This window comes from Myripristis murdjan, chromosome 23, assembly GCF_902150065.1.
Source record: "Myripristis murdjan chromosome 23, fMyrMur1.1, whole genome shotgun sequence".
In the NCBI taxonomy this organism is placed as follows: domain Eukaryota; kingdom Metazoa; phylum Chordata; class Actinopteri; order Holocentriformes; family Holocentridae; genus Myripristis; species Myripristis murdjan.
Genome location: NC_044002.1, coordinates 20388814 through 20406054, shown reverse-complemented (window position 1 = coordinate 20406054; position 17241 = coordinate 20388814). Strand labels below are relative to the sequence as shown.

At 41.5% G+C, this 17241-nt stretch overlaps 2 protein-coding genes across 2 annotated transcripts in view; one reads left to right on the top strand and one right to left on the bottom strand.

The window, feature by feature from the left end:
* Nucleotides 1-9793, bottom strand: part of slc41a2b (solute carrier family 41 member 2b) — a 37788-nt gene extending 27995 nt beyond the window's left edge. The window contains exons 1-6 of the mRNA XM_030046116.1: nt 9670-9793; nt 7699-8378; nt 6576-6683; nt 2353-2424; nt 1410-1554; nt 938-1084 (exon numbers count right to left, since the gene is read on the bottom strand). Of these exons, the coding sequence (XP_029901976.1) occupies nt 938-1084; nt 1410-1554; nt 2353-2424; nt 6576-6683; nt 7699-8241 (1015 nt within the window). The 5' untranslated portion in view covers nt 8242-8378; nt 9670-9793. The remainder of the gene's footprint in view (nt 1-937; nt 1085-1409; nt 1555-2352; nt 2425-6575; nt 6684-7698; nt 8379-9669) is intronic.
* A 1044-nt stretch (nt 9794-10837) lies between these two features.
* Nucleotides 10838-16796, top strand: nopchap1 (NOP protein chaperone 1). The gene is made up of 4 exons (XM_030045764.1): nt 10838-10991; nt 11101-11175; nt 13124-13257; nt 14515-16796. The coding sequence occupies exons 1-4, from the start codon at nt 10889-10891 to the stop codon at nt 14698-14700; spliced, it is 498 nt and encodes a 165-aa protein (XP_029901624.1). The 5' UTR covers nt 10838-10888; the 3' UTR covers nt 14701-16796.
* Nucleotides 16797-17241: the final 445 nt, after the last annotated feature.

The window sequence follows — 17241 nt, the reverse complement described above, 5'->3', positions numbered from 1 at the left end:
CCATGAGCACTGACATTATTAACAAAGGTGATCAGAATGTCACAATATTTGGCAACAAGCAAAATGCGACAGAGCAGAAATAATGGTTTGGTGTCGATGCAAGCTCTCCGAGTAATTACACAACCAATTATAGCTCTTTCAAAGCCTCGCACTGTAACACGCTTATTTCATTCCCGCTAGATGTGCGCAGATTGCAAGCCAAAATAACAACCTTTATGGATGTAGTGAGCTTCGCTGGTACCGTCTGGGTCACTGATGGGTTGTACGTCAAATTGAGACAGGTTGTTATAAGATTACCTCACCAAAATAAATGAAGGCATCACTCATCAGCCTGTGGGGAGCATGCAAATAGCGGTTATACTTTTTTCCAAACATTTTATTATGTCAAATAAAATCTCTCATCTATTCCCTGCTAAGTGTTGCTCTGAGACTTTCCTGAATCACTCCAAGGCTATGACTCCTTCGTGGAAATTTTAAGGGTAAGATGGATATGGCCCCTTACCGTTTCCATATCTGTTTCTTTTACGGTTTGCAGGACTGGCCATGCTCATGATGGTACTGTATCCTCTCTCATGCAAGTGGCATTTAATGCTTGTTTCTCAAAATGAAGGCAACATCAAACAAAACCACTAGTATTTCCTGTTTCTGTGAGGATGTAGATACCCATCGCATTTGGTGCATTTTTTCTCTCTTTCACTTTCATAGACACTATGAGAAACTCTGAAAGGTTAAGCTGTTTGACAGCATTGTGGAGGCCGGCAGAGACTGACAACCTTTTCTTCAATGGTCTCATCTATTAACAGCATCTATGCTAATTTATCAAAATGAATGTGGTAACGATTTATTGATGTTAAAAATGCTACGTGCAGCACCTTGAATACTCCAAAGCTTCCCCGTAAACACAGGGACCCTAAAAAAGAGAAGTGATTCTCTTTACCTAGGCAGTTATAGAGGCCCTGGCTGATCCAGGCCAGGATGGCCAAGGTGATGAGGTCACCAAAACTGGCGGCGATGGGCGTGGCGACGTTGTCTGGGTTGATGCCTGTCTTCTTTGAACCCACAATCACACCCACCATGATGATACCTGGACATGACAGGACAGGACAGGGGTGGAGCACACAGCTAATGGTCAGCCATCACATGTCTGGTGAGTTATGTGTGTCACACACATAATCGAATTGTCATGAACACAGTTATTCAGTCACAGCTGAGTGTTTTTGTAATGATAACTAGTTATTATGACTATTACATGTGGTTCAAATGTAGGTACAAGAATATTCTGGCGAGGAGACACAAATAAACAGTGTCTCTCTGCAGGGACAGTATTAATAGTTTATTTTGAACTGTGGTACTCTTGGGTAATGTGTGTTTGTACATGTGTTTGAATAGCGTGGTGTTTGTGTTGCTACCCTGCAGCAGGGAAGCGATGAAGGCCGTGGCCACACTGCTGGAGCAGAGCAACACAGCGTGGCTCATCTGGAACTTTCCCTCTGGGATCCAACCAAGAACCACGGCTGCTACGGCCGCTAGGAAGCCCACCACTGTGGCCTGAACCTGGGGACGGGGGGGCAAGGAGGGAAGTGAGAAAGAAAACAACAAAAAAGAGAAGTCAGGAGGCAGGTGAGATAACCAGAAGTGGTTTTGGCGTCACATAGAAAGGTCAGGGTAATTACTGGCATGTACCGGTACGTTCAGTCATTACCATTTTATTGCCTAACATATCAAACAATCCTGTTCTCAGTGCATCACTGTGGTGCATGTTATGACATATCTGTCAGCTTCTTGGTAGATGATTACTAGAACCTGTCCTCTGTCAGTGCGTCAAACTACGCAGAGAGACATCACATACAGATCAATACTGAATGGCCACCAGGTTTCACCTAACATGGAGCTTTGTTTGTAGACTGATTTTCAAGCCACACGTGTTTAGATGGAGGTTGATGACAGCTGAGATTAAGGCAAATATTCAATATAAAACCTGACCATTTTCATGCCAAAACATTAAGAAAAACACAAGAATTTGTCCTCTACTGAACTTAAGTCTCTGTGGTTTGGAAAAGCCTCTGACACAGCATTTAGCATGAGGAAGAAAATCATACGTACTTAAATGGAGTGATTAAATCAAGATGTTGCACTAGGATCAATTTGGGTTAAGTGCTTCCCATAGTCAACAAGTGTAGTATTGATTAGCTGTGCAATAAAAATGTAATCAAACAACAGCATCATATTAGAGGTGGAAGAAACTTGAGAATATCAGATTTTTAATGAAAGGGCAATACTGCCCCGATATATCTGCCAAATCCTAACAACCAAACATTATGAAAACCTCAAAGAGTGAGTGTGAGCAATTACCTGCTTCAGTGCCAAGTTTCCTATGATGAGATTCCACTTCTCTATGGGAGAATCCATCTTGCCCACGTTCACCTGTGTTGAGAGAGAGGACAGGAGCTTTACAAAAAAATATATTCCTTCACGGTCTGTTAATGTTGCTTCTCAGCTCAGAATACCTCTGAAGGGGTAAACAGTCTGGTTTTCACTACAGCTGGATTTGCTGTGAGGACAAACAGCTGAAAAACCTCCGGTTAGCAGATTAAATGCGTGACACGAGATGTAAAATACATTCCAATATATTCCTGTTAAGAGATGTATTTGTATAATTCACTGATATTGCCTGACTTCCTCGGAGAACTGATCATATTTCCTGACATTTCCTGTCTAGACATCTGATACGAATGAGCAGAATACTGATGCTGAAAACAAAGCACGCATCTGAAAAGATATGTTTTTCCAGAAAAAACAGATGGATTTTAATAATCTGGAGATGAACAGAAGAAATATTTTTTTTCTAAAAGATGATGTCACTTTAAAAGGTTTCGAGGGCTCTATGGGCAGGAAACTTACGTGTATATACAGTATATACATATATATGTATATATGTATTTTTATGACTATGTAAAACTTTATTGCAAGTAAGAAAAGAGAAACACCAAAATTAACTAAAATGGTTTCTCCAACAAACCAGCAATATATTCCTGTTTGGTTTCCACTTTGCTTTGGAGAAGCAATAAAAATAATGCAATAAATGTGAGAAACAAGCAGTAAAATTCAGTTTTATATATTCCTGGAAAGAGACCTGTACAATTCCATAATATTCCCTGACTTCCAAACAAATTTAACAGTATTTTCTGACTTCCTCTATCAGGAATACACTTCACAAAATTCCATGCTATTCCAAAAATTCCCTGACCAGTGGGAACCATGGTTCACACTCTCTCTAAAAACCAACACACTGCAGTTTTGGCTGCAATCGACTGCATATGGACTTCTCTAAGTCCTACATTTGTACCTTTGTGTTATTTCTATTTATTAAGGTCTGCATGTATCATATTGAAATTTATTTATCTTATTACTCTGGCAAAATGACTCCAAACACATTTTTATTTTACAGCAACAGCCTGGGGGAGAAACTGCAGCAAGAGAGAGAGAGAAGGTTGTAAAATAAATCACAAACTAATTCACAGCTTAGCCCGGAGAGAGCAGTAACAATATGAAGACAAACTGGGAAAAAAACAAAGCCGAGAACAGAGAGGACGAGGGAGGGTGGGAGTATGGTTTCTGCCGGGAAGCTGTTTTCATTTGAGAACAGGGAGAAATATTAGCGCACACTGGGACACTGAGCTCCGCTGTCCGTGTTGACACAAAGCTGTGAATGTGGAGCCTGTCTGTGGGGAGGAAAGGTTGAAAAAAAGACAAACAAAGAGGGAATTCTGCTCCGTCACTTCATCAGCTCCTTCTAGCTCACATCATTTGAAAAGTATACAGAGAGACTTGAGAGGCAGATACAGACAGGGAAAGTCTTACCCTGTACAAGGCACCACCACTGCTCAAATTAGTTCCATGACTGTGTACATTTCCAATTTAGGATGCAAATTTAGGACTTTTGAGCAGGTCCAGATGCTGTAGCCACAGCCAAAACTGCAGTATGTGGATTGTACAGAAATATATCACCAGACTAACTATGTTGGCTGATATCAGCTTTAAAAGCCAATATTAGTGCAGGACTGAAAAATATTTTTACTGCCTATTTTTGCCTGATTGTGAAATTTAGCATTGATGTGACTTTTTTGTTAGGAGTCTGTTGTTAATGCATGTGTCAAATCAGCAACAGAGCAAAAATAACGTGGTCTTGTTTACAAAACACTTAATTATCTTAGGACAAGGCTGTCAGAAACGTTTTACCTGTTTTCAACCTGTTTTGTGTTAAGATTCTTGCACTAAAATGAACTATAGACCTACTTCATGTCAGTATCTGGCATTATGGGTGACAGTCATCATTCCATCCCTGGTTCCCACCGGTTGGGGAATTTCTGGAACATCATGCAATAATGTTAAGTGTACTCCAGAGGACTAATCCTCTTGGGAAGTCAGGGAATATAATGGAATTGCCAAACATATAGTTATACAGGGATGTGTATTTTAGATATACTAGTGCATAATTTATTTTACAACTTGTTCCTTATAATTATTGCATTAGAGTGTTTAAAACGTTTCTTCACAGAAAAGCATAACTGTAGTGGCTTCCAAACTGTAATATAGTGCTATTTGTTGGAAAAAATCATGTAACTGTATTTCCGTGCTTCTCTTTTCTCCATTGCATTGAAAGAATATGTGGTCGTACGTGAGCTGAGTGGGTGAATTACCACTGTGTGCTTGCAAGGTGCATGTATCCACTGGGAATGAAACAAATCAAAATACAAAGCTTTGAAAAAGCTGTGACTGTTTGTGTAATTGCCCTGCTAATAGAGGGTCTGTGCTGAACCCGAATTGCGGTCCTGTGAGGCATTTTGGGACAAAAGCCTCCGCCAACAGGCTCACATTCCAACAAAAGGCATATAAATTCCAGTCCTCTCGTCAGCCTTGCTCCCTTTCAACCCCTTCTGTTCTTGAGAGATTCAACTGGAGCGATAAATTCACAATCTGACTGTTTGGCAGTGCCTGTTGCAACAGCCCCTCCTCCTGCCTCCTTTACTGCTAAATCAGCAAATTCCTCTGCTAATTCCTCCGCAAATCTGTTAGATGTAAAGCTACTATTCAAGATTGTCTGAAATCAACTACCGGACATTGCAAATGGTTTTCTCCCAAAAAGTTTTAACTTGTTAAGTGGGAGTGTGAAAGCAGATGCAGCTGCACAGACGAAATAGGGTCAGCGTCGCCCCAAAGGCTATGGGACTGTCCTGCTTTCCTCTGTTTCAACTCACAAAGAAGAAATCATGGGTGCTGTAATAATACCCCGGGAGGGCTGGATGGCCTGATGGATAATGGATGCAACAAGAAGGCCTTGGTCTGTGGAGACGAGACATGGTGACATAATTACAAACGGACTCAGAGTGACCTCATCTGTCTTGTCTTGCCACAAATACAAACATGTCATGCTCCATTTCAGGAGGGTGACGCTGACTGGAAAGGCTGACTGGAGCAGGAGGCAAATAAAATGCCTTAATAAACGTGTCAGTGTGTCATTTTGACTGTGTTCGCAGAGGAGTGATGGTGGTTTGTGTGTATGTGTGTGTGTGTGCATTTTCTCTGTGAGAAACTCTTCTAAACGCATCACTGACTGCATTTACATGGACCTTAATAATTCACTAATAATGACAATAACATCCTGATCAGAGTAAAAATGACTCATGTTGCCGCTTTAATCAGAAAAAAATCGACCCAATCAGGAGGAGAGGGGTCGTATAAACCTTTGATAATCAGTTCAATAGGAAAATAATAGCACCTAAAAGCCATGTAAACACTTCATCAACTGAATATCGCATTGAGTTGGAATATTTTTATTCTTTCTGCACGTTTAGCCACATGGGGGGACTGTAAGCGACATGATGAGGTTTCCAGAAGTTTAAGACCAGCCAACTTTGCTACAACTACTTCCATCTCCATTCTATCATCCACTGACTCCTGGTCTTTGGGGGAGGAAGAGGCATCGAGTGTATCGTGTTTGATAAGCTATAAAGCTCCTCTTGCACTCAAGTTCCTCTTTCTCATTATAGCAGGATGAGTATGTTCTTCTGAGACTGCTGCTAATTAATTGGAATAGAAGAAATGTGAATATTGCTCCCAGTGCACAGTGTGTGTCCATCTTTGAAAAGTCAGCAGCAAAGAAAACTGCAGAGCTGAACTGTGCACGTCAAAGAGGCTAGATTCTGCTTAGATGCTCTGGGCAAGGCAAACGAACAACTTATCAGATCACTTTATTTAACATGCTGTGTCTAGTGTGGCAACAGTGTTCAGGGAGGTTTGTTTGCGCCTATATATGTGCAATGTAAAGATTTGTAAATCCCTGCAGGTAAATTCTCTGTTTGCTTGCCCTGTCAAAAAGGGTCAGAGGTCAGATGTGACGTCAGGGCCAGCTACATTTCAGCAATCATGGAGCTGGAAGGATTCACCTGGTTAATGACACAGTTTTTTTTTTAATAAAACTAGGTCACCCTACTGTACATTTGCGTGTGTTTGTGTGTGTGTGTGTGTGTGTGTGTGTGTGTGTGTGTGTGTGTGTGTGTGTGTGTTTCTCTCACCGCCGTGGAAAGCCTGGAGGCCAGTGTCATCTCCAGGTTTCCCTTCAGGCCCAGCAGGGCAGGAACCAGAATGAAGATCTCTGTGATGTACCTGAAGGCCTCCCAGTGCTGTGGGAGACACACACAGACGTCTTTTAGCACATCTGGCCCTTAAAACCACATTGCTTCAGTTTACATTGAAATACAAATGCTGCGTTCAGGTTCAGATAAGGGAAGTTCCACTGAACTGCCACCTGGGAATTTCATTTGCATGAGCTGATCTGAATGTTCAGCTTAAACCAACAGTGCTGAGTTTGTGAATCCTGTCACTAACTCAGTGTGGGTTGTAGAATGTTTAAAGCTACAGTATGCAACTTTTCACATTAAAATAGCAACAAATACTCTGGATATACTACACATATTCATCGGTGCTTCTCTTTGTCCCTGTGAATTCATGCATAAATGCCCCCCATTTGTTTTGAACTGGCTTCTCAGTGATGTTCTGAACATTTTCGGTGGTGCACCATTAGCTGTGGCTGGTTTGGTGTGGCCGCTGTGCTGGGAAGTCATGCAACAACAACAACGACAGAAAGCAGCAATCAACTATGGAACAGCAAAGCCTAGATCTGTGGCAGACAAGCCCTGTTCAAAAACCTGGCAAGAATCAGCACCGTTTCTTTTATTGCCATTTTCACCATCCGCCTTTTCAACGCTTGCATGGTTTTACGGTTGTCAGTTGCCTTGGCCTCAGGCTACACATCTACAACCTCATCACTCTGAGTGACATTATATCGATACGGTGATATGATGCTTGACGTGGGCTGAGATTTTGGAAACTGAAGTATGATACAGCACAAGTGTTTCCTGCTTTTGAAGGCTGCCTTACAGTAAAGGGATACAAGTTTCTCTACTGTCTCAGTCATCATATCGACATTACTGATTGTTTAGCAAAACTCTCGTGTGTAAGTATCACAAAAGCACCGATAGACATCCCTTTAGCATCATCACTACTGATAGAGGTTTTGTTAAAAAATAATGAGATATATTATTTTATCAATATCTCTCAGCCCTACAAGAAATACACTTTCAACATACAGGCAAAAAAAAGAGCACACTTTAGCATTAAATACAGAGGTTGTCTTACCTGCACTATATCAAGCACCATGCCAGCTGACACTGTGCCAAACCCAGCCAGCAGGAAAGGCACCAGGATCTGCAGCGCCATGGCCCACGGCGACTCCTTGGGCATATTCCGGGCATCAGATCCCTGCTTTTCCTCGTCATCTTCCTCCTCCTCCTCATCCGCCTCCTCTCCGGAGAGGCTCCCCTTGGGTAGCATGGGCTCCGTCTCAGAATAGGACCCATCGCCGCAATCAGATAAAGTCACTGAGGACCGAGCGGTGCGGTCCAGGTGCCGCCGGCCCTCTGTGTGAGATGTTTCAGGCCGGTAGCCGTTCTGGTGCGGCAAGGCCTCGGGTTTGGCCCCCAGGTCGACCATGGCCAGCCGCTCCTCCTGCAGCTTGGTGTACCCAGTGGGAACCATGGTCTGGAACAGAGAGGTGACCCGTCCAGAGGAGAGAGGCTTCAGGGAGAGAGCGCCCCACCCTGCACTCACTCCGCTCATACGCACCGTCAGGCTAGAGCCAAGGGACTCCCCTATAGCGCCCCCCAGTGTCTGGATGTTCATGTTGTGTTCTGAGGCCGACGAGTCTCATCTCCTGACATCCACTATGGGGCCGGTGTTAATATGGAGCTCAGTAAAAATACTTACACTGGCTCAGCAGAAACATCCATGTTGAGAATTAGGTTCAGGGTTTTGTCCGTCTAGAGAGAGCCGAGAGAGAGGAAAGAGAAATCCACCTTAAAGCAGAATATAAACTGATACTCTGTTGAGCTTGGACAGCTGAGCCAAAACTTAGAAACATTAGCCAACAACCTGCCAAAACACAAGTTGCATCACTGCCTAATGAGTGAAAGAGTGGCTTGAGGGAGTTCATGCAACTTTTTACCATAAACTTCCAATGATGTCCCTAATGTCCTAGCAACTACAGGACTTTGTGTCTTGTAAGCATCAAGGAAACCCACGGTTTCCCATTCCACTTGGAGAAATTTGTTCATGCAAGAACAAACAATCAAAAATCATATTAGCAACACAAAGAAATAATGTTTACGGATGTTTTTCCGCTGTTTTTACTGAAGCAACCCCAGCAAATGAACACCTATAGCCAAGGCTGCACATCCACTATCTGTATCTCACTCTGCTGCCAGCCAAAGTGAATTTCTCTGGGTGATATGAAGGCGCAAAAACAGGCACAATTTGAAGACCACAGCTGTCTGAAGTAAACCAGCATTATTAGGTGGGTTTCTGGTTGGTAGACGTGCCAAAGAAGTAGATGAACTCAGGTTATAATATCATTTAGAAATGAGGTGAGGGGTATACCCATTCGACTTTCAAGTAAATAAAACAAACAAACAAACAAACAAACAAACAAACAGGTTGTATTTGTTCAAATGACACCTGCCAATGCTGACAGAAATCTTTAAAATACCACATTAAGAGTGTACTTCACAATTAAATCACAGCAAAGTGATGATGGAGATGGGGGTGGGGCAGAAATGAACAATTTTCTGAAAACATGACTGGGTTTTGATAATACTTTTGTTTGTTTGACCAGTGTTTAAGCCACATTTCATAGTTAATCCCTCTTTCTGATTTATTGCTACATGACAGCCTAGGCCTTTAAATCATCTGTCTGGTAGTCCCGGATTAAACGTTACAACATTTTTTACCTCAGCGCCGTGTTAAGTGGTTATCCGTTCAAACGTGTGATAAAGAATATGTTTTCTAATTGGCTAAACAGCTAAAACCGTAAACATTTCACAGTTATTTTCCCAACTCCAGCGGTAACGGTCATAGGTGGGCTAACACACTACGCTAGCTAGCTGTGTAGGAAAACCAAAACAGTGGGAAGCTCGTCTCTCCACTGCTTTGCGCGTGGAACAGGAAAAAAAACAGTTGAACAAATAACCGTCAGTGGCGGAAAAACATATACGTCGATCGGAAATGACTCAATCTGCTAGAATCTATTGTGAATTTTCTTTTTATTCACCTTACCTTTCGTCTTAACCGGGATATTTCATCCAAGGATAGGGATGCGGATCTTTGCTGACAGCCTGGCACGGAGCCAAACCGTCGCGTCAGAGCAAAAAGTACAGCCAAAGATCGTCTATGTAAAAAAGATGAGTCACTCAATAGTTAAAAAAAAATCTTAAAAGCGTGCAATTAACCGAGAAATGTAGAGCAATATTTTCACTTTGAATGTAAAATGAACGTTAAATGTTGAAAATGGAAGATGTGTGACCGCAAAGGAAGGGCATATCTCACAAATTGTCCATTAACAACAATGCAATGTCGATGTGTGGTGACATTTGTATGAACAAAGACATCAAAATAGTTTAGTTTATATATTTTTCGGTTTATAGAAATGCCTGAACAGATGAACAGTTTTGTACAGTAAATCAGCATTAAAATATCAGTGGAATGTCAGGTAGTAGGCTATAACATATATTAAGTTCATGCATTATTTAATCTGAGTAAGGGCCATCATGAACATAGCTGGAATAAATTATTCCACCTATGTTCACTCGTGTCGATTTCTGTCATCAATTAATCCGGTCGTCATCGGGAGTCTCACTCACACTATCTTTTAGTTTTATTTAGCCAAAAAGCATATTATTCCGAATAATATGCTTTTTCATGCTTTTTCACGTTCATTTAACGTTCAGCATATTATTCCGAATAATATGCTTTTTGGCTAAATAAAACTAAAAGATAGTGTGAGTGAGACTCCCGATGACTACCGGATTAATTGATGACAGAAATCGACACGAGTGAGACATCTCGCTTCACTGCGATGCTTTCTGGTCAGAACAAAAAGTGCCACACATATTTTGGTTGCAGTGCGCAGGCGCAGAGCACACCTTGTACATCTTGGCATTGGCTCAAATCACAACCAAGTTCTCTCTCCTTGCATTTTACATCCACTGGACTCGTTATTTTCCTTTCACTGACTTTATAACCACATGATAATGTTATTTACCCCCCCAAAAATGACCCAAACATTCACAATAACTGTCTCTTAAAACCCAAACACAAGCAATAAACAAAATAGCAACCCAGGAGTACATCTGAATTTGAGCCAACTTTACAACGCTGAGCCATGTGAAGCAACTCCTCCAAAACAGCAGAGGGCGCCACATAAAAAAAAAACAAAAAACACTGAAATGTGTACTTTTGTCAACCTTTCAACCGGAAGCAGCTGTCACAGTAACACATGTCCGATTTGAAAACAGAAAGACCGAAATCCAGCTGCGAAATGGAAATAAACAGCAAGAAAACGAGATCGCAGGAGCTGCTGTCATGCGGCAGCGGAGGAGGTTCGGATGATTTATAAAACTCGGATAAAATTCGCTGTATTTGGCGGTCACATGTGCATTTTCTTCTTGGTTAACCGAGGTGTAATGTGTGCATTTGGTTTTGTCGCAGGTCTCCACGATAAGCTTCTCCTGAAGCCCAAGGCCGGCAGGTCTCTGCAGACGGAGAGAGTCCCGAGAAGCAGCGGTGAGGCCACAGTACCATTACACTGCAAGCTGCCCTGCACATTAAGTCATGCAATTCACACCCAGTGTCTGTATTTACTATTTGACCAGGGGCGAAAATCCCATTTCATTATTGGGGGGGACAATAAACAGCAAAATTTCTGAGAGTAATTGTTGGGGGTGACATGAAAAAAATGCTGTCTGGCACGACTGTACCTCCCTCTTTCTCTCTTACGCTCCTTTGAAATTTGCCGTAGAGTGTTGAACCCTCAGCATGTTCATATGTTTTAAATAATGGTATTAAAAGCAATAGTTCTCTAACCAAATTTCTTTGCTCACTGTTCTATTTCCACTACAGTCCATCAAAGTAGCTTTACAAGAACGAGAAACTCTAAAGAAGCTCTAAAACTAGAGGAAATACCTTGAATAATCCAACTACATCAAACTATTCTTCAAAAAACATATTTATTGTAGTGTCAACAAAAAACAAAGCAAGATATGGCATCAAATAGTGACATACAGTATGTTTGAGCTGTACACTGTCCCTTTTAGATCAAATAAGAAAATGAAATGAAACGATGCCACAAAATAATGCAACTTAAAATGCAAAAAAAAAAAAAAATAGATATCTATCTAGAGACAAACTCAAAATATCAGTAAAATATGAGCTATTTCTGACATTAATATCCTGAGACTTTTTGAAAGAATAAAAAGCTCAGTATTTGCTCCTCCTGTGGTCTGCCCTCTCTCTCCCTCACTGTCCTGCACTCGCTTCAGCCTGTAAACAATCATTAACTATTAGCTTAAACAGAGAGCTGAAAGAGGCAGGTTTTGGACCAAGCAGGGGAAAACTTTATGGATGGAGGGGTCTTGTCCCCCCCGACCCCCCCGGGATTTCCGCCTATGTATTTGACGGCATGTATAGCACAAATCAATCATGCACTGGTGCACTGGGTTGTCATAAACATCGTCGCAAATTATGTAAAAGTCATATAATGTTAAGAACTAGTCGTACAGGACTTTGGAAATTTTTTAAAATGTAATGTAACTCTTCGAAAAGTCCTGAGTTTTTAGTGATACTGAGATTATACAGTAGTACAGTCATGGGGGAGTTTTATCCACTTTAATCTGGTTATATTATATAGTATGTATATGTACCCTTATGGAAAAAATGTAATTATACTATCCTCAGAGGAATACAATACCACCGTCTCATTAAAATTTTAAAATGCCATGTAGTTACTATAGGTCAAAATCATATCACAAATGTCACAGGATTATACAAGGATACAAGGAGGTTTATTGGTCATTATACCACAGGTTGTATAATGAAATTAAAATGTGGTTCCCTCTTGATTGATTAACTGATTGATTATCTACTGTAATGTGATTTTTATAGGCACTTAGAAATGAATCCCATTGTTTTCATCAATTCCATTTCTATGTATAGGACCTTTAAAACACCTCATGTACAATAAAGCCACTTTAAACTCACCTTTAGTACCGGATGCAGGGCAGTTCCACTTTTTTTTTTTTTTTTTTTTAAATTCTGTTCTTTCTATTCTGTTCTGTTGTCAGTCATGTATTTTTCTCTAAGAAAGGATATGGTCATATTCTTGAATGTTTGGGAGGCTGCAGAAAGCAGTGTGGTCGGTGAAGAGAGCCTGAACATATTTATTTAATGTTGGATATACTTGTGTAGACTTTAAACACTGTTATATTAAGTTTCTTTATTGTTGCTGCCTTGCTGGTGTATATTTTGTGCGTATTGTAACTGAATGAGGGGACGGATGTTGGAGTTGGTGTGTGTCTGAGGTGATTTTAGTTCGTTCCTCCTCACATCTCCCAAAAGAGCCCCAAAAGTCATCAGCAGCGTCCCTCTGCCTGTCCTGTACCTCACCATCTGTGTCTGTGCGGCAGTATCTTTGAGTTACGCTTCATAATGTGTCATTTGTTTTGCCGCCCGCCAGTGCTGGACCGGCTGCAGAGCTTCCTGCCCCAGATGGCCGAGGCCAACGAGAAGCTGAAGCAGCAGATGGATGAGCTCCCCGCTGAACACTTTGACATAGAGAGCGTGGAGGAGGCGGAGAAGGTCATAGAGATGGTGAGTCTGCTGCAGCGAGCGTCCAGCTGCGGGGAACACAGAGGTGTCTCATCGATGAAATATTATGTTCCCCTGCAAAAATAAACAACAGGAGGCGCCTGCGGAGACAAACTGCACGAGTGACATTGAGAGATGACGTTTATCGGCTCGCCTCGTCCCAGCAGAAGTGTTATCGGGACACAGGGGAACGGTGTGTTGTTAAGCAGCGTCGAATGGGTTTTTTTAAGTATGAAACCTCAGTCATGACCAGGATGTGAAATGAGCACCCGCCGTGCACCAAATACCTGCAGCATTTGTCTTTGTCAGTAAGGGTCACCAGCCTCAATGACATCGAAACAAAAACATCTGAAGGCTTCAGTTTTGTTTGTTGTTCCCAAGCCCTGTCTTAGCCAATCAGAGGAAAGTTAAAAGTGGTACTACTTTACAATAAGACGGCCCTTGATGTGGTGTGGCTCAGGAGGTAGAGCGCTCATCTGGTAATCGGAAGGATCCTGGTTTGATTCCCCAGCTCCTCTAGAGAAAGTGTCCTTGAGCAAGACACTGAATCCCTAACTGCTATAGAAATATAGTCCATTTACCCATATACAGGGTTTATGGATGCTTTATAATCAGGTTGTTAATTATGTTGTAAACACTTCATAAATCATCAATAAATGATTATAAACAAGTTTTCATACATCGATGCCGGCTCACTATTTGGCAAGATCAAGTAAAGTAAGCTAAGCAATGAGCAAGATCTGAGGTTTAACAGAATAGATGCAGTTGCAGCAGTAACTTGATCTTGCCAAATAGTGAGCCTGCATCGATCTGCACCATGTGTGGTTTCAGAGATGATTTGAGTGAAGTTAAAGAGGCGACAGGGTGAAGTGGGGGGCAGGGGAGGAGCTTATTTGGGCCGATAGAGAAATTTATTAAAGCTAAAACCAGGAAATAGCAGCAGGCATGTAAATCGTATGGTGGAAAGAAGACTTACAGTGATGACTCTCGCATTGCAGTGGGTCATTGTTGCTTAAAAATGCATGTAATATTTCCTAAGGTAGTTTTTAATTTCAAACTTGATTTCAAAATTCGCAGTTTATACCATATTCTAGTCGAGAGTTTACAGTCATGACCTTTAGCATTTGGAAAAAAGAAAAAGTAGTTTATTTTGGTTGGCAGTGTAAGTCATGGCCAAAATAAAGTTCCTTTCAGTTATCGTGATATTAATCTGTGGTAGGATTTGGCTGGTTGTTTGACTTTTTCGTCTCTCGTCTTCAGGACGTTGCCCTGGTGGAGCTCAGCGGCTCCGACAGCGACTCAGAAGAGGAGACATCATCATCATCATCATCATCAGAGGAGGAGGAAGACGAGGACGGCAAGGTCACAGAGGAGAACCTGAAACTTCCCGGGGACAAAAAGAAGAGGAAAGCCAACATCCAAGTCCTGGAGCAGCAGGGGGAATAACGGGTGACTGCGGCTCGTTTTAAAGATGTCTTTTTGCCCTGTGAAGCGATGTGGGTCTCACTCTCCCCAATGACAATCTCACTTCCTCACATGAGGTAAAACTCCTCTGCGTCCTCGGTGAAGGGATTATAAACCTGCATCATAAACTGCACAGTGTGTTATGAGCACAGAGGACATCAGTGCACGCAGAGCTCCTGTGTGGAGAGACGCCGGCCTTCCTGATCCCCATGGGAACACAAAACCTGTATTTTTGTACTCTTCTTGCAGAAAAGTGCCTTTTGTGTTTTTCAGAGTCAGGGTGGATATGTCGCGTGTCTAAGGTGTTTCTCAGTCTCCTGTCCATTCATTCAGTCACGCTCTGATTTTCCATTTTCATTCAGACTGTTTAAGCATGAACTCTGTCTGCAGGTATCATGCTGAAGGAGTTGCTTCTATATTCTGATTTATCAGTGTGATTACGGAAACACATCATGTCAGCATCATGTAATATGGGCCAGCCGTGATTTCTATGGGGCCAAATATACCTTATAATTTACTTTTTACAACACATATTTGTTGTTTCATGAGGAGAACCTACGTTTTTCATAAAGAACTCTGATCCGGTCTGTATCACGGATAATAAAGAGTCTGTCTTGATACGGCTGCATCCTAAAGGAAAGCTTAGTTTGTGTGCATCATCATAAATAACGCATTCCAGTTTTGGTAGAAATCTGAATTTGAAGGCAAATATGACGCCAGCTTCTTTTCCACTTGACAGCTCCACCTCTGCAGATCTCTGGGAAATGTCTCGCCATAAAACAGGAGCAGATGCACAATATTAGTTTTGTGTAATTTGACATCAGTTGGCTGATGATTTGTTTGCATAACTGGTGACATAGCAGCTGTTTACTTGTGTCACATGGTTGACAAATAGTAACACACAGCATTTCAGCATCGGACAGTGTTTTTCACCTGTTGACACTGATTTAAAAAAAAAATTCTCACATCTTCAACAGTCATGCTAAAGTGAAAACTCAATTGAAAAACCCCTGCATTTGCTCAATTTTCTAAATTTTCTACATTAAAGTAATTCTAAAATTAATATTTTGAGAGATGTTGGCTGTTATTCAAATTACCTTGGGCTTTGCCAACTTCTCATGAGACTTTATTATTGTTTTTGACGATGATTGATAAATAAAATAATAATGTATTGATTAATCCACAATGAAAATAATCCTGATTAGAGGCAGACTCTGCAGTTTCAAAGGAGAGGGCACCCCACCTTGTTATGATTTGGTAAAAAAACGATGAATGCCACTCGATTCTCAAAAGAATAAAACATAGAAATGCCTCACGAGTTCAGGACAACTCTTTTACCCCATCATAACCCAAAATATAAAAGCATTTTGCCCTGTTGCTTATGTTTTTGTGCACATTTGACATCTAAACATTAGAGGAAACACATGCATTTAAAGGCGTTGCATTGATTCTATGGGTTATTATTCTTGGCATGAACCTGAGGGGTTTTATCCGTCCTCACCTTCATCCTCAACATCAGTAAACAGAGTGGCATGCCGTCCCATATGAAACTGCAGAGTCTCCTCCACATGCCTCCACAATACCAGCTTGCCATATTGCTAGCATTAATCTTGACTGTTCATGTTTGTCACCGCCATGTGTTTGGCGGAGCTCTGATCCAGATTCTCCACAACAGACTGGGACACAGTCTGTTTTTCTCATGTGAATCCACTGAAGTTGACCGGCTTGGTGTTTGGAAGCTGTAATATTCACTGTGAAGAAACATTACTGACATCTCAGTGCTCGCGGCAAGCGTGGGAAATCAACACCGGACAAGCTGGTAAACACTGGCTGTGGCTGCGTTTGTCTCCCCGACCAGCCAGTTTGGTAGCCGACCCATCATTTAGACCGTCTGCTGAGTTTTTTTTAAATATAGCTGGCTGGTAAAACAGTGAGTGTGGATGGTGACTGTGGTCAGTGGACAAAAAAATGTATATATTTTTTGCCCTAAAGAGAGATGAAATGGCCTTGAAAAGATACTAACATTTCGACGCTGGTGTTGATTCCCAGTTGAGATGCTTTTCATTTTAAAATCATATTTAAAAAAAAAAAAAAAATAAATACAGTTTTCTAAGCACAACTGCCCCAACACAACACAGCAGTTTTAAAACCAGATTCTGCCAAAATCTGATCCAAACCTTAGCTGTGATGAACATTTAATTTTTTTTTTGCAAGTTTGCGTGAGTTTTATGAAATCCGCTGATATTAATAACTTTGTGAGACAGTACAAAATAAGAACACCGCTTCTGGAAGCACTGGTATCGTCTCTCAAATCAGTTTATTCACTGCTGAAGACATTTATGACTGAAGACAGGCTGCTTATCGGTTTATTGATGGCATGGCTCTTGTTTTGTGCACAAAATGTGAGAAGGAAAGCGCTTCCTCTCCGTTTGTCTTGACACTGATTTGTCGGCCGTGAAGCCTCAGAATTGCACGTACAATGAAAACTCTGCATTTCTTAGCCCTTGCTGCCCTTTGTTCAGT